The 16,035-nt window shown below is 35.2% G+C and overlaps 3 protein-coding genes across 4 annotated transcripts; 2 read left to right on the top strand and 1 right to left on the bottom strand.

The window, feature by feature from the left end:
* The first annotated feature begins 4,257 nt into the window (after window positions 1–4,257).
* Window positions 4,258–6,334, top strand: LOC105181935 (eukaryotic initiation factor 4A-III). The gene is made up of 5 exons (XM_011139019.3): window positions 4,258–4,402; window positions 4,523–4,858; window positions 5,150–5,372; window positions 5,450–5,704; window positions 5,802–6,334. Exons 1-5 carry the CDS (start codon window positions 4,258–4,260, stop codon window positions 6,052–6,054), a joined length of 1,212 nt encoding a protein of 403 aa, XP_011137321.1. The 3' UTR covers window positions 6,055–6,334.
* A 364-nt stretch (window positions 6,335–6,698) lies between these two features.
* On the top strand, window positions 6,699–9,435 carry Bili (FERM domain-containing protein 8 Bili). Of its 2 annotated transcripts, none has more exons than XM_025300298.1 (7): window positions 6,699–6,914; window positions 7,070–7,226; window positions 7,458–7,907; window positions 8,000–8,466; window positions 8,752–8,910; window positions 9,080–9,194; window positions 9,270–9,435. In XM_025300298.1, exons 2-7 carry the CDS (start codon window positions 7,136–7,138, stop codon window positions 9,308–9,310), a joined length of 1,323 nt encoding a protein of 440 aa, XP_025156083.1. In that variant the 5' UTR covers window positions 6,699–6,914; window positions 7,070–7,135; the 3' UTR covers window positions 9,311–9,435. The 2 variants fall into 2 exon arrangements, with proteins under 2 accessions (XP_025156083.1, XP_011137322.1); XM_011139020.3 differs by having other exon boundaries at window positions 6,701–6,914; window positions 9,023–9,194.
* Window positions 9,436–9,482: 47 nt separating this feature from the next.
* Window positions 9,483–15,445, bottom strand: LOC105181942 (dynein regulatory complex subunit 7; the record flags this gene model as incomplete). The annotated part of the gene is made up of 9 exons (XM_025300303.1): window positions 9,483–9,668; window positions 10,124–10,357; window positions 10,791–11,012; window positions 11,737–11,949; window positions 12,035–12,101; window positions 12,803–12,959; window positions 13,309–13,566; window positions 13,759–14,173; window positions 15,065–15,445. Coding segments are annotated over 9 exons (2,133 nt in total), but the record flags the coding sequence as incomplete, so codon positions are not given.
* Between the last annotated feature and the right edge of the window lie 590 nt (window positions 15,446–16,035).

Here is a 16,035-nt window from a genome sequence, read left to right on the forward strand (position 1 = left end):
AACCAAGGCAACGGCTGAATGTCCCTCGTTCACCTCTACCCCACACAGCACTGCAATATTGCAGTAATATTATAATATCGTAGCAATATTACAAAATCACAAGATTATTATATAATATTCCAGCAATATTATCACAATATTACAGAGTGATATATCAGATTACAATATCACTGGAATATTACTGCAATGTTACAATGTGACTATCGTATGGCAACATAGTGACAATATTACAACAATATTGCGAGATGATAAATCTCATTGCAATATCACAGGAATATTGCCGCTATATTCCAGCATGATAGACCACTACGTAATATTTTTGAATATCGCAGTAATACTTCAATGTGATATATCAATCTACAATATCGCAGGAATATTATAACAATGTTGCGGAGTGATATATCAGATTACAATATCACTGGAATATTACTGCAATGTTACAATGTGACTATCGTATGGCAACATAATGACAATATTACAACAATATTGCGAGATGATAAATCTCATTGCAATATCATAGGAATATTGCCGCTATATTTCAGCATGATAGACCGCTACGTAATATTTCTGAATATCGCAGTAATACTTCAATGTGATATATCAATCTACAATATCGCAGAAATATTATAATAATATTGCAGAATGATATATTAGATTACAATATCAGTTAAATATTACTGCAATGTTACAACGTGACTATTATATGGCAACATAGTGACAATATTATAACAATATTGCGCGATGATAAATCTCATTGCAATATCATGGGAATATTGCCGCTATATTTCAGCATGATAGACCACTACGTAATATTTCTAAGTATCGCAGTAATACTTCAATGTGATATATCAATCTACAATATCGCAGGAATATTATAACAATGTTGCGGAGTGATATATCAGACAGATTGAATAAATCAGCATTATAAAGTGAAAAAACGTTAGAAAAATCGATATAAGATGAAATTCGTGATTTCGACTGCAATGTTGAGTCCGCCATATTGAAAAAAAATTTAGAAAAAAAACTACCCACATATTTTTAAAGTACAAATGTTAATAACGCGATCTTTGTAGTTTCCGGTATAAAATAACAATTTTTTTTAAGAAATCAATGATTTTCATAAAAGACAGACTGAAGAAAATACGCTGTTTAGATCTAAATAGTCAAATTGTAAAAAGCTTACCCGAAAACTCTTAAAAAAATTATTCCCGAAAAGAATTATTAGCGATTTCTTTAATATCTGTTAGCTCAAAGTTTATAGTCACGCTATTGACGGTTGCTGTACTCAGTTTCAGAATCCTTTACTGAATAAGACAAAATTTTTTCGATTTGCGAGAAGTTCTTATTGAGAACTTCTATAAACATTATTCTTTATGCTATCATTATATTTATATTTCTATTATTGAAAATTGTCTTATACATATATACGTTAATATTACATCTGTATTTTTATTATAAAAATGATAATGATAAGATACTGATTTTAATAAAAACTTTTTAGCAATTATGGTTTATAGCATCTTACAAATCTTATAAAATTTATGATTTTGAAGCTATGATTACAGAAAATATTTGCGTTTTGACTTAACAGATGAGCGATATATCAGACAATATCACTGGAATATTACAATATCACTGGAATATTACAATATCACTGGAATATTACAATATCACTGGAATATTACTGCAATGTTACAATGTGACTATCGTATGGCAACATAGTGGCAATGTTACAACATTATTGCGCGATGATAAATCTCATTGCAATATCACAGGAATATTACCGCTATATTCCAGCATGACAGACCGCCACGTAATATTTCTGATTATCGCCGTAATACTGCAATGTGAAACAATTTATATACAGGGTGTCCCATTTTAATGTCACATCACAAATATCTCAGAAACACTGCGTTAAATAAAAAAATGTTTCAGACAAAAAGTTGTTTGGCTTGAAGGAGGACAAGAAAGCGATAGCATTTTGTTTATAAATGGCGCCACTTTTGAGATATTCACTGACAATCAATTTTCATAAATGGAGATCCAAATTTTTTATTATATTTTCTTTTTCTATCAATTAATTTGAACAATTTTTGTCTGAAACATTTTTTTATTTGGTTAATATTTTTTGAGATATTTAAGGAAAACTTGGTAACTTTTTCAACATTTAACTTACGATATCTCGCTAACTATCCGTCGAAAGAAAAAATAGTATTAGACTTTTTTACTTTACTTACTATCAAGAATATATTATTATAATAGTGCCTTAACTTTTGTTAACTTATCGACCTTTGGAAATTTCAAAATTATTAAATTAACAAAAGTTAGGGCATCATTAATATATTCTTGATATTAAATGGTGGTTACAACTTATGATTAATAGCTTATTGTAGAAGGCCCATGAGACTCGACTATGAATACCGGTCTTAATGTTACCTTGTCGGTGCCAGTGGCTCGCTTGGTGATTGGTTGATTGCTTCCAATCAAAACCGAAAGTGTTGGGCCACTCCATATACAGCGGCCAATTCCATATACAAATTAACAAATAGCCGGCGTATTATGCGAATAAAAAAATTAATACTTGTAATATTATTAATAAAAAAATTTTAAACATTTTTGAAACATTTTATAAACATCGTAAATATACATGTTGTCCTGCTTGTTGACCACTTGTTGAACAACCAATTTTAAGCCAGCGGTACACGGTGCTTGTTTTCGTGCTGGGTTGCTTGCTGGATGAAAATATTGCGTTGTGATTGGTACATTTCCGAAGATGGATGGAAATGCACCAATCAGAACGCAGTATTTTCATCCAGCAAGCAATCCAGCACGAAAACAAGCACCGTGTGCCGCTGGCTTAAGAGTCTGGCCAATGTTCTAGTTGGATATAAAATGGCTATTACACCTGTACTGCACCTACTATAATCTCGGTTTTTACGCGTGCACATGCAAGTGATAACATAACATCATTTCATCTTGGAAAAAACTTCCAACACAATAAGAGGACTATATATAAAAATATTTATAAAAATATTTTAAAAATGACTAGTTGTTGCATACCGGGATGTAGAAATAGAAGCGAAAATGGCTTCTATATGAAACGTTTTCCAATAAGTAAAAAACAAAAAATTATATGGTTGAAACAAATTGGAAGAGAAAACTGGAAACCGAAACAATATTCAGCAATTTGTGAGGTAAGTATGTAATTATATCAAATAATAAACAAAACATGTTTCTCATCTAATTGTATTTGTAAGTTCATTTTACTAAAGAAATGTGGGAAAAACTGCGACAGGATAGTTCCAAAAAATTAAAAGCACAAGCAGTGCCAACAAGTTTTCCTCATACAAAAGTAATGTCGGAATCTTTCGATGGAAAAATAAAGAAGCTAAAATATAATAAAAACAACGATGAAAATAATTAAATTATTATTAATAAATATTATTATTAAAATGTTATCGCGTAAAAATATTATTTTTTGTTAACGATACGACGTTTAATTATTTCTTAGAAATGAATTATGTAATTGTACATTATTTGCCTTATATTAAGCAAAGCAATTATAACATTGTTAATTTCCTTATTGAAAAAATGAAAGATATTGAATGTACTGCATTAAAAACATATCACAATTTATCCCACAAAATTAAAATTCGTTTCATTAATTTTAAAATAAGAAAAAGTTGTCACACTGGAAAATTAGGAAAACCTGTTTTTAATAGTAAAACCATGGGTATGCATTCCGTTATTAGATAAAATTTAATAATCATGTTATTACATATGTAATATTTTTTTAACTTTATGTAATATCAAAATTTAATAATAAAAAAATTGCAAAAATGTACTTTAATTTTCCTTTTCCTGTTGCTGCTATTCAAATATCCCGCATACTTTGCTATCACTAATTGGTGGCGCCATTTCGTATCCAGCCAATCAAAAATTGCACCACATTGGCCAGACTTTTAAGGCTCGTCTACAATAGCTGTAAAAGTAAGGCTGTAAGGCTGTAACGTAAGCTGTCAGCGAATGAAAATATTTCATTTCGTGTCTTGCAACCTTACAGCCTTACGATTGACCTGTGATTGGCGCCATCTATTACTATTTTTTTCACTCATTTGTGATTACTCGAAGACGAGATACGTGCGTTTCAGTGTTGTTACAATTCAATGGTTGACGAAGCACGCATAACATCGTGAGTTACGTGCGAGTAGAAACGGTGTTGTAAAATACTAATTGACATTTTAACGTTTCAACAAAATGGCAGAGATAAAGTCACGTCGTGTGGCACAAACCGAAGATTTATCCAACGTCGAATTTGAAACTAGCGAGGATGTTGAAGTTATTCCTACTTTTGATAGCATGGGTCTCCGCGATGAGTTATTACGCGGGATATATGCGTATGGTATGTGTTTTTCCCCACTATCAACCAACCTCAATTTTGTCACAGTTTATTAATTAAACTAAACTTGAGCATATTCACTGGAACAAAGGATTAAGTTACGTCTTTATTTTTATGTTACAGGCTTTGAAAAACCATCCGCTATTCAACAACGGTCTATTAAACCCATTATGAAGGGCAGAGATGTAATAGCTCAGGCGCAGTCAGGTACAGGAAAGACTGCTACTTTCTCGATTGCAATATTGCAATCATTGGACACGCAAGTGAGAGAAACTCAAGTCCTTGTACTGTCTCCAACTCGAGAACTTGCAACACAAATTCAGAAAGTTATTTTAGCTTTGGGAGATTTCATGAATGTACAGTGTCATGCTTGTATTGGCGGTACAAATCTCGGAGAAGATATCAGAAAACTCGATTATGGACAACATGTTGTATCAGGCACACCCGGTCGTGTATTTGGTAGATATCATATGCTAATCATATCACACAGAAATTATTTATTGTTGAGTATTTTCAAAAAAAAATTAAAGAGCATGAAACTAAAAATAAGCAACCAATTTATATATTAGTTTGGATTTCAAGCAACTTTGATGCAAATTATTATAGAAGAATTATTAGTTCAGTTTATTTGAATATATATATATATATATATATATATATATTCAAGTAAACTGAACTAATAATTCTTATATATATATACACACACACACACATATATGTGTTTTTAACATATATATGATATTTTTCTAGATATGATCAAAAGACGTGTACTTAGAACACGAGCAATAAAAATGTTGGTATTGGATGAATCTGACGAAATGTTGAACAAAGGTTTCAAAGAACAGATTTATGATGTATACCGATATCTTCCACCAGCAACACAAGTTGTCCTAGTATCAGCTACGTTACCACATGAGATTCTAGAGATGACCAGTAAATTTATGACAGATCCTATTCGTATACTCGTTAAGCGGTAAGTAAACTCTTTGTTCTCAATATTAATCTTGATTGTTCCCGATTAATAATATTAATTTATTATTCTCATCCTAGCGATGAATTGACATTAGAAGGGATCAAGCAATTCTTTGTTGCTGTAGAACGAGAAGAGTGGAAATTCGACACACTGTGCGACTTGTATGATACATTAACAATAACGCAAGCAGTGATATTCTGTAACACAAAACGTAAAGTGGACTGGCTTACAGAAAAAATGCGAGAAGCAAATTTCACTGTTTGTTCCATGCATGGAGATATGCCACAGAAGGAACGAGACAACATAATGAAAGAGTTTCGATCCGGTGCAAGGTATGACAAATATGAATGAAGGGAACAGAATCTCTAAAATATTTGTTATTGAACATTAAATCTTGCCTCATACACACGCTTTTGTTCCTTTTTACAGCCGTGTATTAATCACAACTGACGTATGGGCAAGAGGAATTGACGTTCAGCAAGTATCCCTTGTTATTAATTATGATTTGCCAAACAATCGTGAATTGTACATTCACAGAATAGGCCGATCTGGACGTTTCGGTCGCAAAGGTGTATCTATCAATTTTGTGAAAACCGATGACATAAGGATTCTGCGGGACATTGAACAGTATTACTCCACGCAGATTGACGAGATGCCGATGAACGTGGCAGATTTGATATAAGCACAAATGATCTATAATTATGCCCCGAACATGCCAAGTGCAACAGTTTTTTTTCGACATCGCGGCTAGTCCTGTTGTTTTTACATCGCCAAGTTGTTTAGCAAAATTGGCTGTTATTTTATCGGGAACAGTACACGTGATGACACACACACTTATTTAGTATTAGTTTAACTGAAAAACTTGTGACATATGTTATATTATGTGTAATTTATGTCTAGCACATAAACTCTTCAAGAACAATATATAAATATAATACGCGGAAAAAGACTTATTGCCCTCCTTTATATTATGTAATGATCATCTGAACCTAATTATTTATATATTACGAAATATATTACAATCGGCTACTCATTATATCTAAAATCATTGAAAATGTTCAATTCTATATGGGTATGCCTATGTGATTACTGTTAATTACTCGAAAAAAACGGCATAATATTTCTGAAAAGTCGTTGCTTTCTATAGTTCTTTATTGAAACTACACATTGCTTTAACACCATTTTTACCTAAATTCTATGAACGTGAATGCGCTCTCCCTACTCGTTATTCCTTTGATTTTCCCGTTTTAGTAGAAGCGCGCGACAAATCAGAAGAGCTGAAGCCGCGTATGCTCTATAGCTACGTACAAATAATCAATAACTGCTGCTACACGACTCAGATGGCAGTAGAACAACGTAGTGGTACACATTGAGACCCAAACCGAGGAAAAATGGAAAAACTACTCAACTGTCATAGATAATAGAGATTTCTCAACGGTATCACGATGAAAACGCGAAAGAGATACGACAACAGACTTGGTGAACGATCGTTCGCGATTGTAACGTCACAAGTGCATTATAAACATTACCCTAATTCAGATGGTACGTATAAAATACGTGGTAATACATGGAAATTTTGAACAGAAAATAAGTAAAAAGAGATAATATATATTATTTTTATGCGAGTAAATAAATAGTTAAAGCTTAATGTACATTTTTATACAAATCTGACTCACTGGTTGATTTTCGCGCAACAGTTTTTATCGTATAATGAGTAAAAATCGAAGAAAATCAAGAATCGAAGAAAAACGAAAAACAAAGAAATGGAGCAACAGAATGACTGTTCTATTCAAAGAGGACAACCTATGCGTCGCTACCCAAACGACTACAAGACTGAAGGACATTCATCCTCGTGTATGTATTTATACATACTTATACAACAAGTTTGTCAGGAACTCAACAAGATGCAATAATGTGTATTAATATCCCAGATAACAAGCACACGTCATTTTGATGTTGGACCCTACCATCATTTTCACTTTAGTAAAAATGACGATTTAATGTCAAATAAAGAGTAGACATGCATTATTCCGGATGGAGCAAATTCTGTCCTCCGTCCATCATTAGCTTCGTTTCGATTTGCAGTGAACAAAGCAATGACGAATCAATCGCAATACTCCAACACAGGAAGACCTACCGTGCGCATAGCCGTGTATCTGATGACAGGGGTATTCTTAATCATGGAAGTCGAGCAGAATGCGAGCGCACAGCAGATCTTCGCAATCGTACAATCCGAGGCCGAGCTGGGTTTGACGAGATTAGCTTTGGCGACCGCCACACCGGTGTTCGCGCTGTGGATGTGTTCGTCGCAGTTAGAGGTGCAGCTGCGTCCGACACACAAACCCATAGAGCTGGCCGCCAAGTGGAGCTATCTTGTGAACAAGTACAGCTCGCACGGATATGACTCCGACGAAGAGGAGCCCTTGTTGTACTTTCGCAGGAACATTTTTCTCTCGAGAGGAGAGGAGGAGCAAATCAAAGACACCAAAGTGCTCGAGCTCCTTTACGCGGAAGCTAGACACAATGTTCTACAAGGTGGGTACTCCTGATCAAACGCCGTCGGACTGATCCTGCGCCCACGTTACCTTACAAATCTCTGATCTCGAGCCTCTTTTCTCTTCGTCCAGGACGATATGCGTGCGATGGTCCTGCGCGTTACGCCAGTCTGGGGGCCTTGCAGGCCCGCATTGAGCTCGGGCCGTACAATGCGCAAACCCACACCTTGGCGTTTTTCCGGAGGCACCGTGGCCGATTCTTACCGCATCACCATGCATCCCCCAGCCTATTGCTGGGCCTGGGGCTCGGACTGGGGCTGGTGGGTGGCAAGGGCGCACCTGAGGCTCATCTTCTGGAACAGTATAAACGGATACCGAACAGTCACAACGGTGGCGCGGCTACCAACGCGAACCCTAAAAAGCTAATCAGAAAGTATCTTGAATTCTGCTGGAATTTACCATGTTACGGAGCGGCTTTCTTTCAAGGTCAGATCGAACGGCCAGTGAGGGGCCTCGCGTCATGGATCACCAATCGCGATCAACAAGTCCTCATTGCGATCAACACGTCGGGGGTGTACATAGTCGACGATATGCAGTGTGTAAGTTGTACAATCAACGGATAAAGCCGCGATTGTATTATATTATATCAATGTATCACTTGTTAATGTTTGTCCATCTCTTATAAATCTACAGAAGCATAAAAAAGCATGCATAAGATAAATAACGTAAATATCGCAGTAATACTTCAAAAAATGAAATATGGAAATTGAAGGAAAATAAGGAAATTGAGTTGTGTTGTTGATTAGCTTGGATAAACGTAGTTTATTAAGCTTTTAAAGCGCACATATAGTGTGTAATAACATTTGAAATATATTTATGCGCAGAGCTTGCTATTAGGACTTAAATACTCGGAATTGAGTTGGGAAATGGCGAAGCCTTCAGACGAGAACAATCCGGATTGCCTGCCTTGCTTATTCTTACAGTTTCCAGTGCGCGAGAACGGAGCACGCGTTTACAAAATCCTGCAAGTGTTCTCGAGACAGGTACACGTTATTTTTTGGAACGAACCACATGCCAGTACGAATCAGCGTTTTTCACCAGCGCAGTTCACCATTACAAAATGAAATATGATGAAGGATGATACGCGCGTTACAGGCGATAATGATGGACACCTTAATTTCCGGTTTCGCCGACGATTATCGTCTTCGTCAGTTGGCCGGTAGCGAAGGAAACAATGACCAGTTGTTGGATCATCCGTTAGCCAGTGCCACCGGTAGCTTTACGAACAAACTCAGCAAGTTCACCCTGGCCACTTTCGACGACGAAGGTAAAGATAAACGTGAAGAAAAAACGCAAAATTCTGTATTCGTATCGCCCCGTTCATATTTTAACATCGTTTCAGGTCGATGCATCGGTCAGATGGGTTCGTGGTCTTTTCAGTGAATATAATCCAACGATACATACCAGAAACGATAAATCACACGATATTTTACGTGACGTGACGCCAATGTATTTTCCCGATGATATCAGATAAATATGATTTTTCGTAATTGCATTCTTACGTCAGATAATACTCTCTGAACTCGCGCACACAATTCTCTTCAGCGCAAGATAATCAGTGCTTCGTGTCGAGCGATTGAATATGCGGATTTTCCTGCAAATGACCCACCAGTACTCTGTATCTCGACGACGTCGACTCTCTGTGTCGATTGAGGTACGTTTCCAGCAGGTACAAGTCGAAGCCAACTTCGTTGATTTTCGCCAGTATTCGTTCCTCCTCCGTTTTCGGTAACTCCGTAGTCTGCGCACAGTTGTGATTTTCACAGTCATTATTAGACGACATAAATATCCAAAATACTTTTTGAAGATACTTTAACCCTTTATATCCTAAATTAATTTACCCAAGACCTTATTAAATTTTTGCGTAATTAAATAACTCTTGGCGTATCATAAACATAAGAAACAGGAAAGTAAATTTTATGACAATTCAACGATTAAATTTTGACATGTCGGTACTTGTAAGTATCGACAGGAATGTAAGACACGGGAAAAAGGTTCAAGAGCGTATATATAGAGCGGTACTTTGAAGTACCGTCAGGATACAAAGGGTTAAATCTAAAAGACATTCTACTAGTTTTAGACGCCCCTTCAGATGTCCTTACGACGTATTCTAGATATTCTAGATATTCACACCGTCTCGGCTAACGATCATGGATAACGGAGAATCACTTCGTCAGGTGAAGTTGTTTCTCTCACCTGCGTCAACGTGGCCTGCAGCTTCTCCAATTCAGCAGCACGCTCTCGGATAGCGAGTAAAATACGATTAGCTTTCTCCACGGTTGACCGTTTGAAATCGTCCAAACATTCGTCGCGCAGCAGATAAGCTTCCGCTTTGCTAATGCGCGACGGATTGCCGATTCGCGCCAAATACGGTCCTAATGGATTCAACTCTCGCGCGAAGTCTCCTTGACTCGGATAACGTGGGTCCTCCTGTCAAACGACGCGAAATATATCAAATTATCATCGAGCCAATTGATTAACATGTTGAGAAGCAAATACAAGTTGTTTTGTAGACGGCGTGCGAAAAATATTCTTTATTTCATGTACCAACTACGAGTTAACTCGCATCGGTCTTTTTCTCTGGATGATAAGTATAAATAATTACCGTGTTGAAACGGGTCTACGGCAAGATTACACTTCTCGGCTGATTTTTCTTACCGCTATCTCTACTCCTCTCGTTTCGTAGCATCTAGGATACCGAAAAGTGCAACTCTCGACCGCAAGACAATTTTCAAATAACACACTGACTTTTAAACGGTGTCGAACGCATAAAGTTCCCTGGTTAGGTATCAGTATGGCAGTCAACATGTTAATCGCAACAAGAGACAACAAGGGTGTACAAACAAAAACAAACGACGAATACCGTTCCTAATTCCACCGCGGCGATATCGACTGCTCTATCTCTATCGAATAACGACACTGTAAGCTGCAAATTTAAATTTTCGTCTGCTCTCTCTTTCAGGAACGACGCAACCTCACTCTCGGCGTCTCTGATACACGACATAGAATGATCTTCGTCTTTTAAATGTTTATCAAATTCGTAGAAGATATCGATGTTTTTCTCCGGTGGCGCCGTTGGATTTGGCTGCGAGCATGGAATAAATTCAACTTATACTGTGCGTTTCGATGTACACGCGTTTCTGAAACGATTTGAATGCATTTTTCCGATAAAGATAAGGAGATACCATGTTTGAAAACTTTACCAAGAGTATATCGACTTTTTGTACAATAAACTTTATAATATACTTTCGATAATAAAATTTCTCCAAATCTCAGGATCAACTGGTGGGTATACCATACCAGGGACTCTGGATTACTTTTCATGACGACGGATACGTCGCATACAGGGAGTATCATCAATTAAATATGAATTAAAAATTAAATATTCACTAATTGAACACTAATTGAATACTCATCAATTGAACATTAATTATACGTCGATTAAAAGTTAAAAAATATTCATTAAGCAAAAAAATTAAAGAGGTACATTGATTAAAATCAAATCAGTTTAAATTAGAAAGATTATTTCATTAGAATTAATTACGTAAACAGAAAGTGATGTACATGTTTTTCTTATCTAATTAAAGTATATTATAGCCATGAATGAAGTTGAAGATAAGAGAATAAAACGGTATCGAGAGACGTCTGTCGACTGTTGCTTATGTCATAACCAATTACCATTTGGTGAGCAAGTGAGCTTAGTACAGTCATGATCATTCGATGCGCACTTCTGACCTCATTTAAAAAAGAAAAAAAATTCAAACCGTTTCAACAAATGGATATAGAATTAAAGAGAAAAAGAAACTCACATGATATCCGCGAATCATATTAGAATCGAAAACCAAACGATCTCCCCGATCTGCTATCGATGGTTTTACGAATGTACGAGCGGCTCTAGTGCTCTGGCCTTTGTTATAATGAAATTTAACACGTATCTCATTCTCGATCATCATGAATTCTCGGATGGCTATGTCTCTATAAGCCGGAATCTTCTCGTCTCTATGATACTTCTCGACCATTTTCTGCAACATGCGTAAAGGCTCGACCATATATCTTGCTACAGCATAATGAAAGATATTACTATTACTGGCATAGAAGATACATTACGGTGATACGTCGAAAATGGATATTGTCTATCGTCGAATCGCTTGTGTCCGTCGAAAACTCAGCGTGTCTGTTAAAATAATGGAAAAAATGGCAATTATTTCAATTAGCAAGCTTAGCCACAATGATGATCTGCACACATATCGTTAAGATCAACGCCCTGAATAACATGCAAGAGGTTTCAATTTAGGTTTCAATTATGTGTTAAAAAAATTATTTAAAAAATTAAATAAAAAGAACAATTTTCGAACAACCTGTAAGAACGGTGGGTAGTTGTATCACGACCTACCATAGGAATTGTCAATATATTTACTGCCGCTTACTACAGATTTCGCTTACCTACTGTTACTTGTTGCTACCTATTGTTAACACATTCAGAGAATTAAAAAAAATAATTGACGTATCACTAATAAAGATAGCAAATCAATCACATGTATCTATCTCTTTAAAGAATCACCCTAGTATATGTTATAAAATATATTAGATTCTTATCACCAATAAGATATTAAAGACTGATGGCTCTGGGTTATCAATAAGGTAAAAATAAAAACTGTCAATCTTACAAGTTTAGAGTATACGAAGCATTATGCTATTTAAAAGCATTCTGCTTTTAAGTGGATAAATTCTGCCAAATAAATGTAAACGATCTTTATTAGAAATTTAATATTGATAAATTAATAATTTTTTAATTACTTATTTTATTAACAGTATTAAAACAGTATACTGTTACTATAGCAATCCCACTAAAAATTAACAAAATAAACAGCTTACCTGTAATAAAGGAAATCTTCGCGATCCACATAATGCTGAGTTAAATGGAAGGGATCTATTTCGATTCGTAACAATCCATCGAAGCGCGCATTGTCATAAAAGTCTATCATTCTCTCGCTGTCTATCGCGTCAATGCTATGTGCAAGATAACGATGTGCTACCAATATTAATTCATGTAATTAATATATATATCGTTTTGAAACTTTTACAAATACCAAGTTCACAACTTTGCTTTAAGCCGTAAAGAAATTTCTGCTCAACTATAGACGATTATTCTTGCAATAATGAAATCTCATAACTGAAAATCTGAGTCTTATAACTAAGAGCGAACCCTGAAGAGAGACTGACACTTCTTTCTTTTCGTTCGAAAAAATAATATAAGAAATAATAAGCATACATGATATTGGATATAAATATTAATTTTAATCATTATTATATTAATTACATTATATTCCTCAAATTCCATAAAAATAGCATTGTAAGACTTAAAGTGCAATAAGATATACCTTTGCAATGATCCGGTCGACTTTTATCGAACGAATCCGTAATTATACTTGTACCCACATCTCTTGTAGATTCCACGAGACAATCGCTTCTATTTAAATATTTTTCGTAACATCGAACAGGCGAAGTATACTGGTAATCTTCATAAATTGTTACTCGTCGCACCAGACCGTCCGTACGAACGTATGGTGCAAATAATTCTACTTTGGCTTTTTTATAAAATATCGTTTTATTGCCGTTTGGGTATCGCCTTTCAAAATCTAAAAGAATAAATACATAAATTATAATATACGAATCATCTAAAAGAAGTAAAAAAAAATATATACATACATCACAAGTAATCAATTTTTTTTCTTGGACTAACAGATAATCCAATGATACATATTACTGGTTTTGTGCTGATTTTGTTGATTATTAATTAACTTGAAAAAAAGATATATAATATGTAATACCTATATTGTGAATCCGAATTTCACTCACGTACGAGGCCGGCATGTCTAAATGTTTATTCTGTTCTATAATATCCTCCTCGGCCATCTCCGTATCGTTCGGCGCTGTCCATGGTTCGCCGGGAAGCAAGTGTTCCCAGAATTGAGTGTTACTTAAATCCCAATCAATTTTCGCACAGCCGTTTACGCGAGGTTGCATGTTCACCCAATAATTCTTATCATTCCAAACGCTCTCCACCCCGAGATATAACAAATTGATCTCGTCACCGACTAGTCGATAAGATATTCCAGAGGAAGGCTCGATGAAGATTGGCTCGATGATTTCTTGATTCCGCATACCTTTATCTCCCGGCAGAATCGCCACCCACGCATGTATCCTGTGGCCAAAGTATTTGTCCGGCTTTGGTCGCTCATAATCCTGAAAATAGTCGTAAGATGGTATTGAAACGATTGAATTATAGAAATCATAGATATACATTGAAATAATTAGTATAATCATGAACACAGAAAAGTGATTTGTAACTTCTTGTGTGAATTTTGAAATGTATAAACAATGTTTCTGTCTTATCTAATGGGAGAATTATCCCATTTTCAAAAATAAAGCCTTCCAATGAACAAAATGGATATATCCTGAGACTTAAACAAACAAAAGATAATGAATATGAAAGATAATGAACTATCTCTATCTGCAACTATCTGTACTCTATTTCTATCTGCAATTGTACATTTAGTTTCAATACAACTTGAATGCTTTCTTCAGTACAGTTTCAAGTAGGAAAACTTGTTGTACCCTATGGTATATCAAATGAGACAAGAAAATTTTTTCGAACACGAGTTCCTTATCCCGATTGTCTGAGTTCTATTTTTTAGAAAGCTCAAAACCTAATTCCACAAAAAGGACTCTCAGCATAAGATTGGAGTTTATTCTAAAAAATTACATGTATAAGTAACAATAAAAATATGATTACTTTATTACTACATAGTTAACTACATATTCAAAATGTATAATTACGTTACCATCACTATTATGAAAAAGAAAAGAAAAAGAAACGTCATTACTAAGTTGTTTCTGGAAAGAAAGTAACTTGTAATGACAGTAACGTTTAAATAATTATGTTATTTTTTAAGTTTGCGTACACACAACACCGCAAGTGCAGGACGAAGGGAGCAAATTGAAACTTTAAAAAAAATAAAAGCGATCACACTTTACATTATTTATCGATCCATGAAAAGAAGAAGCTACGTCTAATAAAAGATGGAGGAGGGAGGATTATTAGACGTAGCTTCTCTTTTATCGAAACATACTCACAGCGATCTTTTTCTGTCGCTCTTCCTCTAGCAGCCGTAGTTCGTCTATCTTTTTGCTTTTCTTACGTTCTTCTAACTCCAACAACAATTGACTTCTAAAGTCCAGTGGTGGTATCAGCTGATACTTAAAGATCTCGGACACGTCGATCGACGAAGGCAACGATGACGTCTGCTTCTCTTGTTCTGGCAGATATGGACAAGGTCTTTTGGATAAGTCACATAGTATCTGTTCACGAGATGCATAACCGCTCACTACTACCGCGTTGTAACTTTGTCCTAGCAATAAACCAACCAAGAGGGTAGCACATTCAAAACTGTTGCCCCTTTGGAAGTTCATCACCCACGTAGGCGAACGCAAATGTGGCTGAAAGAAGAATATTACAAGTAAACAGTTTTGTAATTGTAATTATGTTTATAGTTTATAAAATTTCAAGATTGCATGATTGTTCGGAAGAGTATACTCAATATCTATATCCTCACGTTTACAACCAATGTGTTTTGAAATGTTACATTAGATCGTATTTATTAGAGAAGTTATTACAGCCCTTATAGATACAACGGTCTTGATATCTTCGTTATTAGGTGGCGGATTCTAGGAGTCTGTTCTTTATAGCTGTACTATTGAACTAGTGCAATAAGTTAAAATGAGACAACTATATTTTTTCTCATTCTAACTTATCGCACTAGTTCAGCAGTGCAGCCATAAAGACTAGACCATATGTTATATTATATATGTTATATTATATATATTGTTTGTGGAATTATTAGTTTAGGAACTCGCCGTACGCGCGGTGGCGCTAATATGCGCAATACACAATAGCCGCCATTTGTTATAACGACTTTTTACTTTCGAGTGTTTCGACACATTTCTGAGGTACATTTTAGTTATATACATTTCCTCATTCTTCTTCGTCGTAGTTGTTTATAAAATGTGATATCAGGAATCTTTTATTTAGTTTAATCTATCTACAT

The sequence above is a fragment of the Harpegnathos saltator genome, unplaced genomic scaffold (assembly GCF_003227715.2).
Source record: "Harpegnathos saltator strain DR-91 unplaced genomic scaffold, Hsal_v8.6 scaffold108, whole genome shotgun sequence".
NCBI classification, from domain to species: Eukaryota; Metazoa; Arthropoda; class Insecta; order Hymenoptera; family Formicidae; genus Harpegnathos; species Harpegnathos saltator.